Raw genomic sequence first — 17,724 nt, 5'->3', positions numbered from 1 at the left:
TTTACGAGAGAGTGTCGCGCCGCGTTCTCAATGAGCCGTACACGGCCACGCCCAGCACGCTGCCCCGCCACCCACCGTTGTTGCTGACCATAACTAATCATGCGTGGGCATAAGCCTGCAGCTTAGTTGTAATCCTTTGTATCCATTCTATGCGAATCACGCGCCTAATAAGCGCCACGTTTAGCTGAGTGGTGCGCTGTGGTTGCCGCTAGGCGGTGGGCGGTGGGCGGTGACTGGTGGGCGTGGTAGTTAATTGCTTTTCAATTAATCACGTTTTTAGATGGCATCTTCAGCAGCGACAGAGGTCGAGCTCGAGCTAGGGGTTGGGCTCGGGGTCGGGGTCGAGTTTGGGGCTCATCCACTTAGCGGGCCATTAGGTGACGGGCTCCATAAATAATGCTTTTTATTTGCATTTATTTTTTTTTTGTCGCGAAACTCTGATTTTTTAGTATTCTGGTAATGAATTTACTTAAGTTGAGAAAATATTCAAATGATATTTGAGATGAAATTGTCGTTGATTATTTAATTCAATTTAATTATAATTATAGAAATATGATTTTTGATTCATTTACATTCGATTCATTTTATAATTTCTTACTGAAAACAATTTAAACAATTATTTTTAATAGAATTCACTTAAAATATGCATATTTATAATATTACGAATATGAATTATGAATACTTTTTGTAAGCCCTGTGTATTTAATTAGCGAACATACTCGCATTGCATGCATGCATGCATAAATATTTTATGTGAACATTTGTTGAAATCAAAGTTTTATTTGCAAAAATTAAATAAAAACAATATTTTATCGCGACTTCGGCTCATTTGAATAAATTACTATCATAATATCATAAATTATGCTTCGTTCCCATTTTAATTGCGCATTAGCACTGTACAACAACAAGACCACGGCCACATAATGAAAATGTGCGAAAAGCGAGCGCAAAAGGGAAATGGAAAAACTAAAAAACCATTTGCATACAGAGCGAAATAAAAGCGCACGATGTAAAATAATATATGTAAAACAAAATCAACAACGGGACAATAATAGTAATTATGTTAATTATGCCAAGCACATGCACACACTCACACTTGCACTCGCACTTAGACTCACACACACGCACGCACATACTTAAGCATACACTCATACTAACACACACGCGCTCTGTCACTAGACAAACATTGCAACAGTCGCTACTTTGCCTGCCAGTTGTTTGTGTGCGTGTGTGCTTGCGTATGTGTGCGTGTGTGTGTGTTGCTTTCTTTTGCCAGCTGCAAATTGACACTGTGAGTTGGAAAACTGTTGGGTCTGCTCTGCTCTGCTCACACCCTCAGCTAGAGGCAAAGATAAAGTTTATGCATGCCTATTTATCCGCTCTCAAAATACCCTACTACAGATATATAAAGAGAGTTAGCGAATGTGAAAAGTGAAAGAGTCTGGGAAGAGTTTAAAAATAATTAAAAAATATTAAAGAATTCAAATTAAAACTATAGATTTTGCTTTTTTAAAATGCTGCAAGGATCGCCAATAAATTGTATATGTATCAAATAGATATTTATACCTTTAATTTAGAAATGAAAATTAAAAAATATAAAATACAACACAAATAAACTATTGACTTATAATTTCAGCTCTACATTAAAAAAAAATAAAATAAAATTAAATTTACATTTATATTCATATATTACCCCCCACATGCAGTTGTTCTGCCTGTTGAATCAAGCTAGCCTCAAGTGAGTGAGGCCCAATGTGTTAATGAGTAAGAAGGCTTTGAAGTACGTTTACGTCTGGGCGTGACTGTATGAAGAAGTAAAACAGTGAATGGGCGCAGTGATGGGGCGCAGTGCATGTGCGAGTGTTAAATGAATGCAATGAATTATGTATGAACTACTGTGCACGCACAGACACTCCAACTCAAACAGGTAACACAGCAAAGCAGGTATTTTGGCCACATTCCTATTTACACTGCACACCCACACCCACACACACACACACGCACACAATCGGCCAGTAATAAGTTTTGCGTGTGTGATTGTTGTTGTTGGTGTGGTGCGTGTTGTTCCTTTGTGTCTAGTTGCTGCACATATTTAATATTTAATTATGGCCGAGTCTGTGTCGGATTTCTTGCAGTTATTCAAATGATTTGCTCATTTCCAAATGTTCAATTTATTTATTTGGGCCCAACTAAACAACGCAGAGCTTGTGATCGGTATTTACATTCGGTCTTTGAAGCCTGGAGCAAATCCATGATTTAATAATTGAACATTACAATGAATGCAGTGAGAGTTTTGTCTGCCAGTGAGCTGTGCGCATTTCATTTTCTTTGTAGCTAATTATTAATTTACAGATGCATTTGCATTGCAGTTAACGCTGTGCTAATATTTCGCTTAGCTGATTGCAAAATGCAAATGAATAATTTATGCAAATTGCACTGCTCGACACACACACGCACACATGCACGCATTCAAATGAATGTGGTGACTGTTAAATAAGAAATGAGCATAACTAATTGATATGAAGAACTTTCTAAATTGTACAACAATTTGATTTGAATGAAGGCATAAAATATGAAGCACTTTATTTGAGTTTCCCTCCCATTGCATGCATCTCAGATGCAGACAGAGAACCGCAGCTGGTTCACACTTAATCGCCTTAGAATTGGCGCTCTGAAGTGAGAGAACGAGAAACGCAAACAAATTCGAGAGAAATATCATGCATATCAAGTATACGCCCGGCAGCACACAAAAAATTAACTTGTGCGTGTAAGCAAATGTTTGCATTGTGCTCGTTTGAGCTCTTTTAATTGGAAACAACAAAAGAACTATAAGGAAAGTATATTAAAAATTCATTAAACAGAAACCATCAACTACAACAAAATAGGGTCGATCTTAGTCTAAATAAATGTTGGTCTTGCAACAACTAACATACGAGTGCGAGCTGCTTAAGTAGCTGCAAGTTGCACACAAGCAGTGTCATCAATCTTCGTAGATGCCACACACAAACACACTTACACACAGAGACATGCACTACTATATATATATGTATATACGTATATTGAAAGTGCACGCCAGACAAATTTGTGCATTGTATTCGAGTTGCCTGCACAAACTCTGACAAATATATTTACTTAAATAACACAATAGCTTCATACATAAAGTCACTTGAATAGGTACAGGAATTGTGCAGCAACAATATTTATTTAGTTAAATTCAGAAATGTTACGCAATGGGTTGACAGTGTAATTGTAGACTGTTAAGGTACAGCTCTGAGCATTAAAAGAATTTCAAATTTAAAAATATCTGAAAAAGTATTTAAATAATACAAAAATGAGAAAAACTTTGTTAAAAAAAATAATACAAAATTCAAATCAAAACTACAATAATATAAAAATAATAATTCATTTCAACAAACATTAATGAACAGATAAAGTTTATTAAATTGTATTATGTTATATTACATTAAGATTTTAAACAAAAATTATGCATAAATAAATCCATGTGAAACCCGAAGTTTCTTATATTTTCTTGTATTTTACTTTAATACAATATAATTATAAAATTATTTGCAATAAAAAGCAAAAATCCCATACAATAAATATTGGGTAAAATTAAATAATACGTATTAACTAATTTGATAAATTATTATGTAATCCCAACTAAATAGAAATAGCTTTAAAATAGTTGTACGATTTAAAAAAATAAACAAAATTTTTATTGAAGTTCTTAAAGCTTTTGAATGATTTCAAAATAATCTTTAAAAACTTGTATTTATGAGTTTTTCCAAATTTATTTATTTTATTCTAATTAATTATTTTATTTAATAATATTTATACTGTAAATGTTATCAAATCTTTTTTTTTTTTTTAGAATGATCTATTAATTGTTAATTATTTATTAAAATTCTTTTAAAAATAGTTGTTTGCAATTCATATTATAATATATTTATCTATCGATATATTCATAAATATTTATATAAGAATGTTAAGTTGTTCCTATGCAGCTGCCCTGCAATGTGCGCCCGCATATATCTGTATCTAAGCCAACTATTGCTAACAAGTTAATCGCAGTTGCAGTTCAACTTGCGACAGTTTTGCGACAGAGCGTAGCTAATAAGAGCAGCAACAGCAGCAGCAATGCTGGAAAGAACGCAGGTTCTGTGCCACATATGAAAATCATAAATCACATATACGACACGCTTCAAAAACTTTGCGCTCTGCAACTGAAACTCGATTGAGGCGCTGCCACAGCAAGCGGAACATTGGCTCGAGGAGTTCCTGCAGCCAGTCACGATTTGTCGAGCACACTGTCTGTGGGCTAAACAGAAACAAAGGCGATAAACTTGGTCATGTGTCGATGGCCACGCCCCGAAAGACAATTGGCGTTGACCGCAGTAGAGCCGATGCCTGCATCGGATCCGGAACATGTCTCGACCATTGACCATGCCAACAGCAGCCGTACAAACTACTGCGGTTGATTAAGTCTTCAAGTGTTTGCGGTGCTGAGCTGTGGGTGGCTCGTCGGGTGGTGCGGTTGCCAGGGAATGCAGCTCAAGTGCTTTAAGATAATATCGCCTGAAGGGAGCTTTAAGTGCGATTCTGTGAAACCAGGCGAGCCAATTAATTCAATTACCGCTAAATGGCGGTTTCCCTTTACATTTATTTAAATCAATGCACACGTAAGCCACATGTGCTTAAAAAGGTACGCTCTGTGCTCATTAGGGGTAGTCCCTCTATATTCCGTTTCGACGTTCCATTGACATTTTGCAAATGTGAAGCTGCAAAATTTTCAAATAAAATTCGATTTTCGACTTCGCCAGGCTACGGAATATATAATGTTAGGGCATACCCTGTAAAAGTTCGAACAGTAAAAGAGGGTATATAAAATGCAACAAAATTAGAATTATTAAAAAAAAAAAAATAATAGTTATCATAATAAAATATTTGATTTACATTTGTAATTAATAAATAATTAATATTAATTTTAAATTTTTAATGCAAGTCACAGATGTATAGGAAATTTTCTAGTCTATCTTTATTTGCTTGCCTGTGCGGTCTGTCTGCATTTGTGAGATAAAATTGTGCTGCCTGCAATTGCATATTTGCTTCGGTTTTTTTCTTAATTCTTACCAACATCAATGCACTTTGCCTGAGTGCAACTCTGGCATCTGAATTTTTATGCAAACTACTACAGAAATTGGACCCAGTCGAACTATTCGACAACGAAATGTTGTAGCAATAGCAACAACAACAGCAACAGCCACGGCAGCAGCAACAATGAAATTTACATGGGGGCAAAAAGTGCATGCGCTTATGGGATTTTTTCGTCGATGATGTCTATATATGCTTATTGCATTCCAAATATGATATTCTGTTTGGCCCAGAGTTTATTGTCTAGCTGAAAGAGTAGTTGAATGCAAATGCGTTTATTTGACGTATACATATATTGACTTCGTTTCTAATTTGGTACAGCTCGCTAGCTCTCACTCCATTTGTGGCTTAAAGTAAACTTGAGCAACAGCTGTGGTGAGGCGATCGAATAGCAAAAATACCCTTTCAGGCCATATGTGTATCTGTTCGGATGTATCTTTATGTGGCGCACGTGTGTGTGCGTGGGGTCCAGCAACAAATCACACATAAAATTTATTAGAAATTTCAAATCAAAGTGAAAAGTAGCCGCTGTCATTTACACGCATACACACGTACACACTCACTCACTCGCACACTGATACACTCACACGCGCACTCAGTGACTCATTCATCCAGTTATATGACCTTTTTACGCCATTTGTCTGATGCTTTCTTTTTGGTCTTTGCAGCTACCAGGATATCTTGCACATACCAACATCGTTTCAACAATTTTCAACATCATTGGGTCCAATTGTCGATGGACACGTAATACCAAATCAACCATACAAGGTCATGGGGCATTATACGGAGCATTTCAGCCGGTTTGTTAAGCAATTGCTGTCGCAGCTCTCTCTCTCTCTCTCTCTCTCTCTCTCTCTCTCTCTCTCTCTCTCTCTCTCTCTCTCTCTCTCTCTTTCTCTCTTTCTTTATACATACTTTTTGGCTTTAGCTTTTGATATTTGCTTCAGACCTGCCAAATAGCCCAAGGACTATTTATTTATTGTTGCGTTACTTGATTAGATGTTTGGCATGTGGCATTTGGCATGTGGCATGTGGCATGTAGCGTGTGGTATGTGGCATGTTCTGACCCTCAGGTAAAATTAAATCGCTCGTGAAATCCAAGTATGCATTTTGAACGAATTGAGCAGCTATTGGGATCGCTTCAAATGCCACTTGTTGGACCCTCAGGCTGGGTTAACACTCCAGTTAATGGTATGTAGTAATGCCTCGCTGCTTCGAGCAGGCTCCAGACTCGGAGGCGCCAACTTATATTCATGAATGTCAAACAAATTGCAAGCGCTGCAGAGAAATGGGTAATTGTTGGTTCAGACAGGCTAATCATTGGATGCTTTTGCAAATATTTCCAATATGCTATTAGCATTTTCGCAGAATATACGCGAAAGGTAAACGTAACCCAATGTCCTTGAAGATTAACAAAGCAAAAGCTTTTAGTCAGGCATAGAAAGTATTGTGTTAATATTAAGAAATTCTATACGAACATTTTACAAAAGTCAGCCAGAGACTTGAGGTGAGAACAGGTGAAATTGTAAATAAACCAAACACATTTATGTGAGCAAATATTTAGTTGTTTTATAATTGAAGCTGTAGAGGTACTGAATTGTATTCAAATGTATTCAATGCAGCAATTTCATCATTAACATTTTTAATGCATACAATACAAAGTTCAATTAGTGATACTGATAATATGTTTTAAAAATTTTGCATTTTTTATTTTCAATTATCAGTTATTTAATATTTAAATATCTTTGTTTAGCCTTAAAAATATAAATCATTTATGAATTGTTACATATTTAAACGTTAGAGCCCATAGCTTATTATTTATTTCATTAAACATTTCAATATCTTTGTTAAGTTTTAAAAACGCTATATTGTTTTTAATTAATACATATTTCAATGTCCCAGTTAGGGTTTATAAACATAATTTATTATTTAATTATTCAATATTTCAATATCTCTGTTTAGCTTTAAAGAACATAACTCATTCCCTGGCCAACTTCCACGCAAAGTTGATTTAAATTGAAAACATTCAAAGCTTTAAGAATTTCATTTTCTTTTCATTTGCCGTCTTTGCGGACTTAAGATACCAGCATAGCCTAATATTTTAAGCCCGCCAAGCATTTGCGATAATATCGAGCTCTGCTTGTGCTTGTGCTTGTGTTTGTGTTTCTGTTGTATCCACATCAATCAATCAGGCAACAAGTAATAACTCAGGCCTTAACAAAGGGTTCAGCATTTCAGCATTTTTCTTGCTCCTATCAGCTGCTTTTGTTATCTGAGCTGCTGCTTCTCTCATTCTTTATCCCTCTCACTCTCAATCGTGTTTCTCTCTCTCTCTCTATATATATATATATCTCCCTCCACTTCCTGCTCAATCTCATTTCCTGCGACTCTGACGCGTACGCTGTGGAACGTGTCCATTTGCTTTTGGGATGCTACGCATAATCGAATAAAATGCGTGATTAATTGGATTTTAATTGTTATCCTTTTGCAAGTCGAACGTGTTTTAGCCGTCGACAAGAAGCAGCGTGCGAAGAAAAAAGTAGTAGAATAATAGCCGAACGGAAGTGCCATTAATTACGGTCTACAGGCAAAAGGGCGCAAGGACGCGCAAGGGTTTGGGCTAAAGCTAACTGCAAACTGGGTACAAACTAAATGGAAACACGTTTGGCACGTTTACAGGTCGGAGTTTTGCGCTTTCAGTCCGTTTCGCATTTCACTTTTAAGCACTTTAATGAAATGGCCATAGATCAAAGCGGTAAGCAGAGGGAAGCGTTAAGCAAGGACAACAATTATCGAGCGTCAGCTTCATTTACCAGTCGCTCTACCTCTGTATCTCTCTCTCTCTCCCTCTCCCTCTTTCTATTTCTGTCTCTCCGCATTTTGCATTTACTTTTATCGACTGGTGGCAAAAACCTGACCAGACACTAATAACTTCGTCTTTGCCGTTTGTTCGGCGGCAGGATATCAGGCGCGCAACAGGACACAAACTATATAGTTCAATGCCGCCCATTGGGCGGGCTGGCCATTCTGGCATTCACCATTTATCAGGCGGCGTAACAAGTGACGCCGCAGGACCTCGTTTTATTCCAGCGCTTTTAAATGCCGTTTACGGCATCAAGTTGTCTGCAATAAGCGAAGGGTGCACTGAGCGCAATTCACAAGCTATAAATTAGAGTAAATTTAATTAAATGCTGTAAAATATTTAGATAATTAGTCAGTTTAGATAACGCAAATAATATACATATACTTTAAACTTGTTTCATCATATCCTAACACACATAAATCCTTAATTTAATTATTAACGTGTGACTAATATATGTATTATATATATCTATATATAATTAGAAGCATGCACTACCTTTCTTTACTTCGCACAGCTGATTTCTGGCAGTGTGAAAAATTACTTCCTCTACTTATATAAATGTAAGGCAAGCCAAACTACTCACACACTTACTCTAAGCCATAGCTATAGACTGATTCTCAGCTCATGCGCTTGCTGTCCCTTGCTCTGTCCGACCCACCATTACCGTCTCTCTATTTCTCTCTCTATCTCCCTCTCTCACATACACCTCCCTTTGCTGTCTCTTGCAGTTATGATTTATTATTCGGCATCACGGAGTCAGAATCCTATCATACATTGGCCGCATTAGCACTCGAGGAAGGATTACGTGAAAATGAACGTGATAATTTATTGCGCTTCTATATGCAGAGTCGCTTTGATGTTCGCCCCGATTTGGCATTGGCTGCCACGCTAAAAAAGTAAGTGAAATTTATGCGCTACTTTATGATGGGCGTGAAATACAAGCCGACATCGCGCTCCGGGGGCTGGATAAACTTACAACTTGCCTGCATTTAACACTTTCAGCGCACTGTACACACACAAGCAAACGCATAAACACAAACATCCACCAACACACACTCACACATGCACATATTTCGATATCGTTTATCTCAATTAGAATTGTTTATGTGGCAATTTGTTTGCCTTAAGTGGCAAGGATTAGAGTCGCCGCGCCTCGCCAACGCCTACAAAATGCCTCGGCTAATGTCACAAACTGCTGCACATTAGCTTTGCTTCAAATTAAAATTGATGTGCAATGTAGTCTAGCTTAAAATTGAAAAAAAAAAAAAAGAAAAATACTCACCAGTTGATTGGATTTTTTCTAGTGTTATTCAGTTGCGTTCGAATAGGTAGTTGGGACGAGAAAAGCATTAAAAATATTCCCTTATGTCTGAAAATAAGCAAAAGCTTTTTTCGAGATCAATAAAACTACGATTTATTGCATTCATTTCGGGAATTTTTTTTCCCATTCAAATGGGAAATTATTGGGGAAGGTGTATTCGTTGTTGTTCAACAGGGCTCAGTAAAATGAGCTGATTCAAAATGAATGTTCTTGTATATCATTTGTCATATTTATTTCATGTCTTTACTTAATGGTATAAACTGATTTGCATGCTTAGACGTAGCTTGACATATCATGTTTACTGTGTAAAGTGTATTCTTAAAAGTTAACAGTTTTTTAATAAATATAATGAGTAATAAAAAGTATAGAATTGTCGAATAGAAAACTCTTAATATATCGAATTTGTTTGATAAGAAGTTCCTCGTCCTAATGACATTGAAGGTCGTTATTAATCTAAAAGGTCAGATGCTCAATTGAATTTTGTATTTCTTCCCTCATACTTCCCAGTTTTAAAGAAAAAGGCATTTCATACATAACTCAGGTCAGGCACTTGAAAGTTTATCTTGAATAAGAGCATTTTCAACAGTTAATTTATCATCGTAAAGTTCATAAGTGCATGCAGTCAATGCTCAAATTGCGCAGTAAGAATGCTTATAAGTGTGTGCGTGTGTAAGCCATATATCAGTTCTACGTAAAATTCAGGTGTTTTAAGTCTTTTGCATATACATATATACAAACATATATGAAAATTGAATAAAGTGTCAGAATTATTAAGCATATTCCACTCATAATTAATATATTAAATAATTTTGCCAATAATCAATTTCAATGGCATCTGGCATCTTCTCCATTTTATTTTGATTGATTTATGTATGTAATAAATATTAGTAATTCTCAATGTTAACGTCATACATGTATATTTCATACATATAATTTTCTACAAAATGGGTGCAGAAAAGTATGCTATAATATTTTTAAGTCAATTATTTAGATATATGGAAAATGCGAGTATATGCATTTAATATAAATCTAATTACCCTGAAGATCTCAAATTTAATTTTGATGTTTATATTGCTCGTAATTATTGGATTTCAGATTTGAACTAAATTAATGTGTTATTAAATTCATTGGCATTAAAATGTTTCTATTATGCCTGACCTGCCTTATTGGCCAATATTTTGTAATTATTTTATTATTTAGCACCATAATAATGTATGTCTCATTAGCGTCAAAACTGACACGAACAGCAGCATTTCAGGGGACTGAATAGAAAAATGCCCTTTGGCCACCATAAATAATAATGAAAAAGGCTCTGTGCTGGCGAGAGGCCGGGCAATTATGCCGAGAGTTAGTTAGTTATTACAGCGACTCGGTCCGATTCCCGCTTGGCTCTTGTGCACACACACCCACACACACACGCACACCAATAAACAGAGCCACGTACACACAGACAAAAGAGCATTCATTATTCCCTTCATTTCATTTCGGACCAAAAAACAATGCCAGCTACTATCTCATTTCTAACAGCCAGCAGGACTCGACTCTAGTCGGTCTGTGTGTGTGTGCGTCCTCTGTTTGTGCCGTGCAATAAATAAATAGCACAATGCACAAAATTTGAACTCAACGAAGCCGCCCCCGCAATGTCCACATCTCTGCTGCAATTTCTTGAACTTGTGTGTGTGTGTGAGTGTGTGTGTGTGTGTGAGTCTTCCTGAATTGGATTCCTTGGAGATGCGTCTGAGTTTGGCCAGAACGACAGTTTATACTGTATATATTTATATATATATATATATATATATATATATATAGAGAGAAAGCTATTTGCACAAAACTGCGCAATTGTTTCTAAAGACGCTCGACAAAGACTCTTAGTCGAATGGCAGGAGTTAACTTAAAAAACTATTCTAAACACCATAGCAGACTAAAGAGTATGCTTTCCCATCGTAAGTCTAGAATTAAACTGATACGGAAAATTTAAAATCATGTATTTCTAGAGGCTTTAAAGACTGGTTCATAAAACTAACAAAAAATCTGAATGGAATTACATCACTGAAAAAAAATATGTAAACAGTTTGAAGCTACAGTTTCAAATGCGCACTGCGCATTATATAATTACAAAAGTTTGCCAAGTGCTGGCAGCAAAAAAGCAGCTGCCCTTTTTAAGAGTGTCGCAAAAGGTAGTGTAACAAAAAGGAATGCATGAACGCTGCAGGCCAGTCGCCACTGGCGGATAACAGCAATAACACCCACAACAATAGTAACAAAAAAAAAGCAGCAGCAACAACAACAACAAACAAGAAGAAACAACGACAAACAAACGATTGAAAGGAAGTTCACACAATCAACAACAGATGCGCTTTTTCACATGCGAATAACTGAACATGGAAACTCTCCAGGGAAATTGTTTTGTATGCCACTGCCTGCCATACACTCCTACACACAGTCGCACATACACACACACAGACATAGCTGTACAGCTGCTGCAGCGCATCCCAGTGGCAATGCTTTGTTGTCCGTCATTGAATTAAATGGCAGTCGAAACAGCAGCTGCAGCAGCACTTGCAGCTGCTACTGCAGCAGCAGCAGCAGCCTCAGCAGCGGGCAATGCCTCGGCACTTTTTGCTTTGTTGCTCAACATGACGCACCGACAGCTGGACAGCTGGACAGTTGGACAATCTAGACAGCTCGCTAGCTGGACAGTGTATGCAGCAGAGCATCAGCAAATCGAGTTGCCCGCATCCTTTCAAGCCGGGGGCTTCGGTTGTTTTTAACAATATCTCCGAAATACCCCGTAGCCTGAAAAAGTCTCATTCTTGTCTCTGATACATGACACGTCTCAAATGCATCATTCTGTGTGCACAGTGGGCGTGGCGGATGCGGAGGTGGCTGGTATCTATTTGATAAAAATACTTGAAATTGTCATTCGATGCATCAATTGAGTTATTGTTTGCGGTCTGAGTCTAAGTGCAGCTGAGAGAGCTCTTAAGACGCTCAGCGGTATGTTAGTAGAGGAAGAAGCTGCACAGAGAAAAGGGCCGAGAAAGTGAGAATGCTTTTTGCTCTTATTGATTTACCTTCGAGGCAATCATTTTATTAGGGAATATACCTAAACTAAAAAGCAAAATGTTAGGAAAAAGGAAATAATTTAATCTTTTATATTTTATACCTTCCCGTTGTTAATTGCGCGGGCCAAGAGACACTTGAGCTGCTGGTGTGACAGCTTGAGAAGGAATCAATTCGATGCGATTGAAAAAGCATCGATTGCTTAAGTAGCTTGATGAAAATTTCACTTAGCTAAAGCTGCTCACATATTTCTCGCACACACACACACATACACACATACACTCACGTGTGAGTGTAGCAACGTCTTATGGCTACTCGAGACAGGCTCTAATTCATTGGGCAGCCGAAAGGAGACCGGATGCGAGCCACTAAATAAATGCCGCTTAGCTATTGCCTCGCCTCTTGACTCCCCCCTTGCACGGAATGGGCTATTAATCTGGGCTGGCAGACTGAATGTGTGTCGGATTTACGTTTGAGACCCGGACATAACTAGCTGAAGCACCAGCACCAGCAACAGCAACAGCACTAACTGAAGAAGAAGAAGAAGCACACAAAATTCTCTGTAATGCCCAAATGGACAATTTCATGGCTAGTGTAAATCAAACACGCCTGCAATTAGGCCACACACAGAGATTGTGTGAGAGAGAGAGAGAGAGAGAGATAGAGATAGATGTATAGTAGAGGCACCCACACGACCCCGTTCACCTGAATCGACCAGCAGCAGGAGCAGCAGAAGCCCAATTTGAGGCCCGAAACAATTTAAGGCAATTGCTTTCAAACTCATTAGCATGCACCCTGCCCACGATTGTTGTTGTTGTTGCTGTTGTTGCTCACTTTGTGATGTAGCTCGACTTGTAGAGCAGCTTATATTAGCCACCTGCTGCAGTGTTGCACAACACCGAACATGGCTCGCCCGCACCAGGGCCGGTATCAGGCGTAACTGTATCTGGCCAGCCATTAAATGCAGCACGAAAACATGTCCAAAGCTCGGCTAAAAGGGTCAAACACGCCGCCACCTCCCAGACAACAGCAGCAGCAGCAACACAGAGCCAAAAATGCCATAAAGCAAAGTGTTGAAAGTGGCGCAAAGCCTAAAAGCTACAATTTTGGCGCTGCGTAAAACTTGCGACATCCTCGCTGATAAAAAGGCATAAAATGCGCTGCGTGAAGGATGCTCAAAGGATGCTGTGGCCCCTTCACGCCAAGCAGCTGCTCAAACGAAATAAAACTGAGCCAAGGTGAGCACAAAAGAAATGCACTAGCCCTCCCTCTCGTCCAGGCCTTGCAGCCCTCAGGTCCAGCCCCCAGCTCGAGAGCCGCCTCAGAGTCGAATTATTAGAAATTATGCACAAAGTTGCAGCGGACTTGAGGCCAAAGTGGCAAAAGTAGCCCACTTGGCAGTCAACATTTATTAAATATGTATATAGTATATTGAAGTAGCCTGATCCGGAGAGGCAAACAATTTCAATTTGCGTCTCCCTAGGAGCAGCTCTTGAAAGAAATAATAATAGATTTCTTTTTAAACTCGAGGTAATTCTGTGAAAGTTTTTTGGGGCAACTAAATTAAGTTTTAGCATGTGCCACAAACAACTTTCTTATGCTTCGACTAAAAGAAAGTTTTGGTTTTAGAATTTTAGGGTGAATGCATACGACTTTTGCTGGGATAAATTTATTAGGCAATTTACAACTAGGAAGAATAAAGAGTTCTTCAGAACTCAGAGGATAAGCATTATAGGTTTCCCTATAATATAGGCAAGGCATAAAAAATAATTTAAAAATAAAAAATAATAATACAAACATTAAATAAGAACTCCTAAAAATTAAAGTGAATAAAAATAAATTAAATTTTAATAATTAAAAAAAAAAAGAATTAAAATAAACATTTTAAAATATCGTAAAGTACATACAAGTAATTAAAAAACAAATAAAATAAAAAAAAAAAAAATAATACATTAAATTAAAATATATGTTTGTTATTATATTATTAAAAAGTTTTTAGTCTTAAATTAACGAAAAATTTATTTTGTTTTATTTATTATGAATGCACTTTCCATTATTAACCAAAAACTGTTGCGTATTTCGTAGAAAATGTAAACGAAATTCGAGCGTTATCTTAAATCCAAGCGACAGGCCACGGCCTTAATAACCGCCAGCGGCGAATGGAGCCAGAAACCCGGCTCAAAGTGTCGCTGACAGCTCTATTGTCATTTTAATTTTGCCAATTTATAAACCGCAACGGCAACGTCGAGCTCTTTAATTACCAGTGTTGCCAAACACGCGCAGCCAGACACGTAGATAAGGCGAAGGCTCTTTGGGGCAGCTGCGGCTCCGGCAGGGATTGAAGGGTCCTCGGGTCGCCCGGTCGCCCGGTCAGAGGGTCGATGGCGACAAATGCCGCAGGCGTTGCTGGCCAACAGACTTATTTATTTTAATATTATTATTATTTATAAAAAATATGCAGAGAACAACCCACGAGCAGCTGTTGTCTGTTGTCTGTTCTCTGTTCTCTGTTGTCTGCTGTCTGCGTAGCTGTTGTGCGAGAGTCGTGGGATTATGATGACAGCGGACGAGCTGAAGCACAGTATGCTGCTTAATTTATAGTCCTCGGGCTGGTAGCGGAAGTTGCATACATTATGTGCACAGCGTCTGGCCTGCAGCATATCGGATAAAAGGATGCCCAATACTAAAGGGCCGTCAACTTTTAAACGCCGCCGCTCCGTCTGCCCTGTTGCCTTTTAGTACGTTGTTGGCTTTAATGCGTCGGCTAAATATGCACATTGTTGGCCAAACAACTGACGCCCAACTTGCTGCCCAACTAATTCTCTTGCTCTTATGTTATCTCTCTGCCTTGCTATGTAATATGTTTCTCGAGGTTTGCTTAAGCAGTTTGAAGATCGTCTTTGGCAAAGCAAAAACAAGTTTTCAGTTCATATTTAGCATATGCAGAGTATAATGTTGATTTGGATAAATATTTTATTGAATATAATTATGATTATGTATGTATATTGTATTACAAGTTAAAGCTTGTAGGGAGGGCATATTGAAATTTACTTAATATTAAATTATTATTGTTATTATTATTTTTTTATTTTGATTCATTTTTATTGACAGTATATTGATGGGGATGAAAACAACATGTATGAGAAGATAAATAAATAACTTGTGCATGTTGAGAGAAAAGATGACGAATTGAATTATTAAGCAACCAGTTTGCAATTCACTGTCAATTTTGCCCAACTTTGCAGAGCATGGTCTTGTTTAATGAATTATTCAACCGACTGATATTGCGGCATAATAGACTGCTTGCAGTTTTCATAAGCTTCTGCATCTTGGAGTGTTTTGCCATTCAAATATTCCTGCTAAATAATTGTAATATGGAGTTGTCTAAAAGTTTTCTAACATTCTGTCCATAAGAATGCTTGAACATGCGATCCCATGTGCATATGTGCCACTCGCCGTCGCCACATACATGCATATATAGAGAGTATGTTGTGCGTTTCATAAAGTTTTTCGGCTGCTCTGCTGCTGATGTTGCTGCTGTTGCTTCTGCTGCTGTTGCTGTTGCTGGGGAACGTGTTGTTTGCTCGCTGAAACATCATAAATTACATGCGTGCTTTTTGCCACACGCCTCTTGTGTGTACGCGCTCAAACTCAATCTGCAGCGGACCCTAACCCAATGTCGAAGCCCAGCCCGAGCCCCACTCGCTCGTGCTATGCATATGCGCTCAACTTTTCGTTTGCCTGCGCTATTTTATTTTTATTTTTTCCCGGCGTTCTTTATTTTTATTATTTTTACTGTTGGTGGCATAAAAGTGCAGGATGCAAGTACGAAGGCGTTGGCGAGTATTATATTAATGTTTGTTGGCTCTATAAATCTGTGAATGGCAACAATTTTAATGTCGAAATTTTATTCATGAAGTGCGAACGCGATGCGTGGCTAACCCGCCACGGATACAGATACATTCACATATATATGCATGTACATTCCAGGGGGAAATTGCCTGTAGTTTAACTGCGTATTAAATATATTTCACCATAGAGCCGGGTAGAGCACCAATAAATGTTATAGACATGGTCAGAGTTATACTAAAGCCATATGCAAATTACGATATGTGTGTAAATATGCAATTGTGGGCTGTTTAAACTTCATAACTAGCAAAATTGGTTCAAGCGGAATTACATAAATAAAATGGGTGCTCAACTTTATTATTATGGTATTTTATAAAAAGCTTTCAAAAATTTCATATTTCCAGGAGAGAACTTAGTTGAAAAACGTTTGAAACATGTTGAGACCTGAGATTTAGATGAGCTCGCATTAAATAATCAGGTTGGCTAATAAGTTTGTTTTTAAGCCAACAAATTCTTTTAACAGTATTCAAAGATTAAAATATATCTAAAATCGGTTAACTGAAAGTTATTAAATTTTTCATTTTATTCAGTTTAATTAGATTTATTAAATTTGTAATTTGCATTTTACAAATTTAAAAAAATAGTTATATTTTTATTTTAACTAAATATTATTTAATTAAATATCAATTTTAGTTATATATCATTATTCCAATATATATTATATATTATTAATCCAAAGATTAAAAAAAAATGATATTCAGGCCACTGATTGTTTTCACTAGTTCAATTATGGTCACAATCTCAAGCTTGCTGCATAGTGTAAGTGCTGAAACGCAATAAAAAGCTGCTTTTGGTATTCGAGGCGTCATAAATGTGCAGGCAATCTTCCACATGCCAGACCAGACGCAGACGGCCACCCGACACAGACAGACAGTACACAAGCTCAACCTCAAGCCCATTGCGGCCAGCAGAACAACAGTTATTCATAATCGTTTGTCCATATTTTGTGGCCTATGTACACACACAAACACACACACACACACACACACACACACACACATATTCAACAATAGCCACATTAAGCAACAGAAACAAATGTGGTACACAAAGCGACCGCAGGCTGCGGTGGGGCAATTTCGGTGAACTCTCGCGGTGCACGCTGACGTATGAGCAATATAATATATATTTGCTTAAGCGCTAAAACGAAATAGCCGTTACTATAAATAATGCACTGTGCTTATAACAAATGGCAGCACCTTACACAATTGCTGGCGTATTCGAGAGCCTAGTGAAAACAATTAAAAAACATAATTTATTTGATTGTATGCCATTAAGGGTCGTATGAGTGTTATGTGTAGTGTGTCAAGCAAGCAACACACATTTGCAACCGAGCTCCTTTATGCCGTGCGGCAGCTCTTTTCGTTTGGCATTCATCTGCGAGAAATCCCACCGGCTTGTGTTCACTATTAAGCTAAAA

At 37.6% G+C, this 17,724-nt stretch overlaps 1 protein-coding gene across 1 annotated transcript in view; it reads left to right on the top strand.

The window, feature by feature from the left end:
* Window positions 1-17,724, top strand: part of Nlg1 (Neuroligin 1) — a 46,495-nt gene that overhangs the window by 14,227 nt on the left and 14,544 nt on the right. Inside the window, exons 7-8 of the mRNA XM_030383681.2 lie at window positions 5,820-5,951; window positions 8,743-8,910. Of these exons, the coding sequence (XP_030239541.1) occupies window positions 5,820-5,951; window positions 8,743-8,910 (300 nt within the window). The remainder of the gene's footprint in view (window positions 1-5,819; window positions 5,952-8,742; window positions 8,911-17,724) is intronic.

Source organism: Drosophila navojoa, chromosome 2, assembly GCF_054131105.1.
Source record: "Drosophila navojoa isolate 15081-1374.11 chromosome 2, UAZ_NAV_1.0, whole genome shotgun sequence".
NCBI lineage: Eukaryota > Metazoa > Arthropoda > Insecta > Diptera > Drosophilidae > Drosophila > Drosophila navojoa.
The sequence above is the reverse complement of the archived record's forward strand: the minus strand, read 5'-3'. Positions and strand labels throughout refer to the sequence as shown.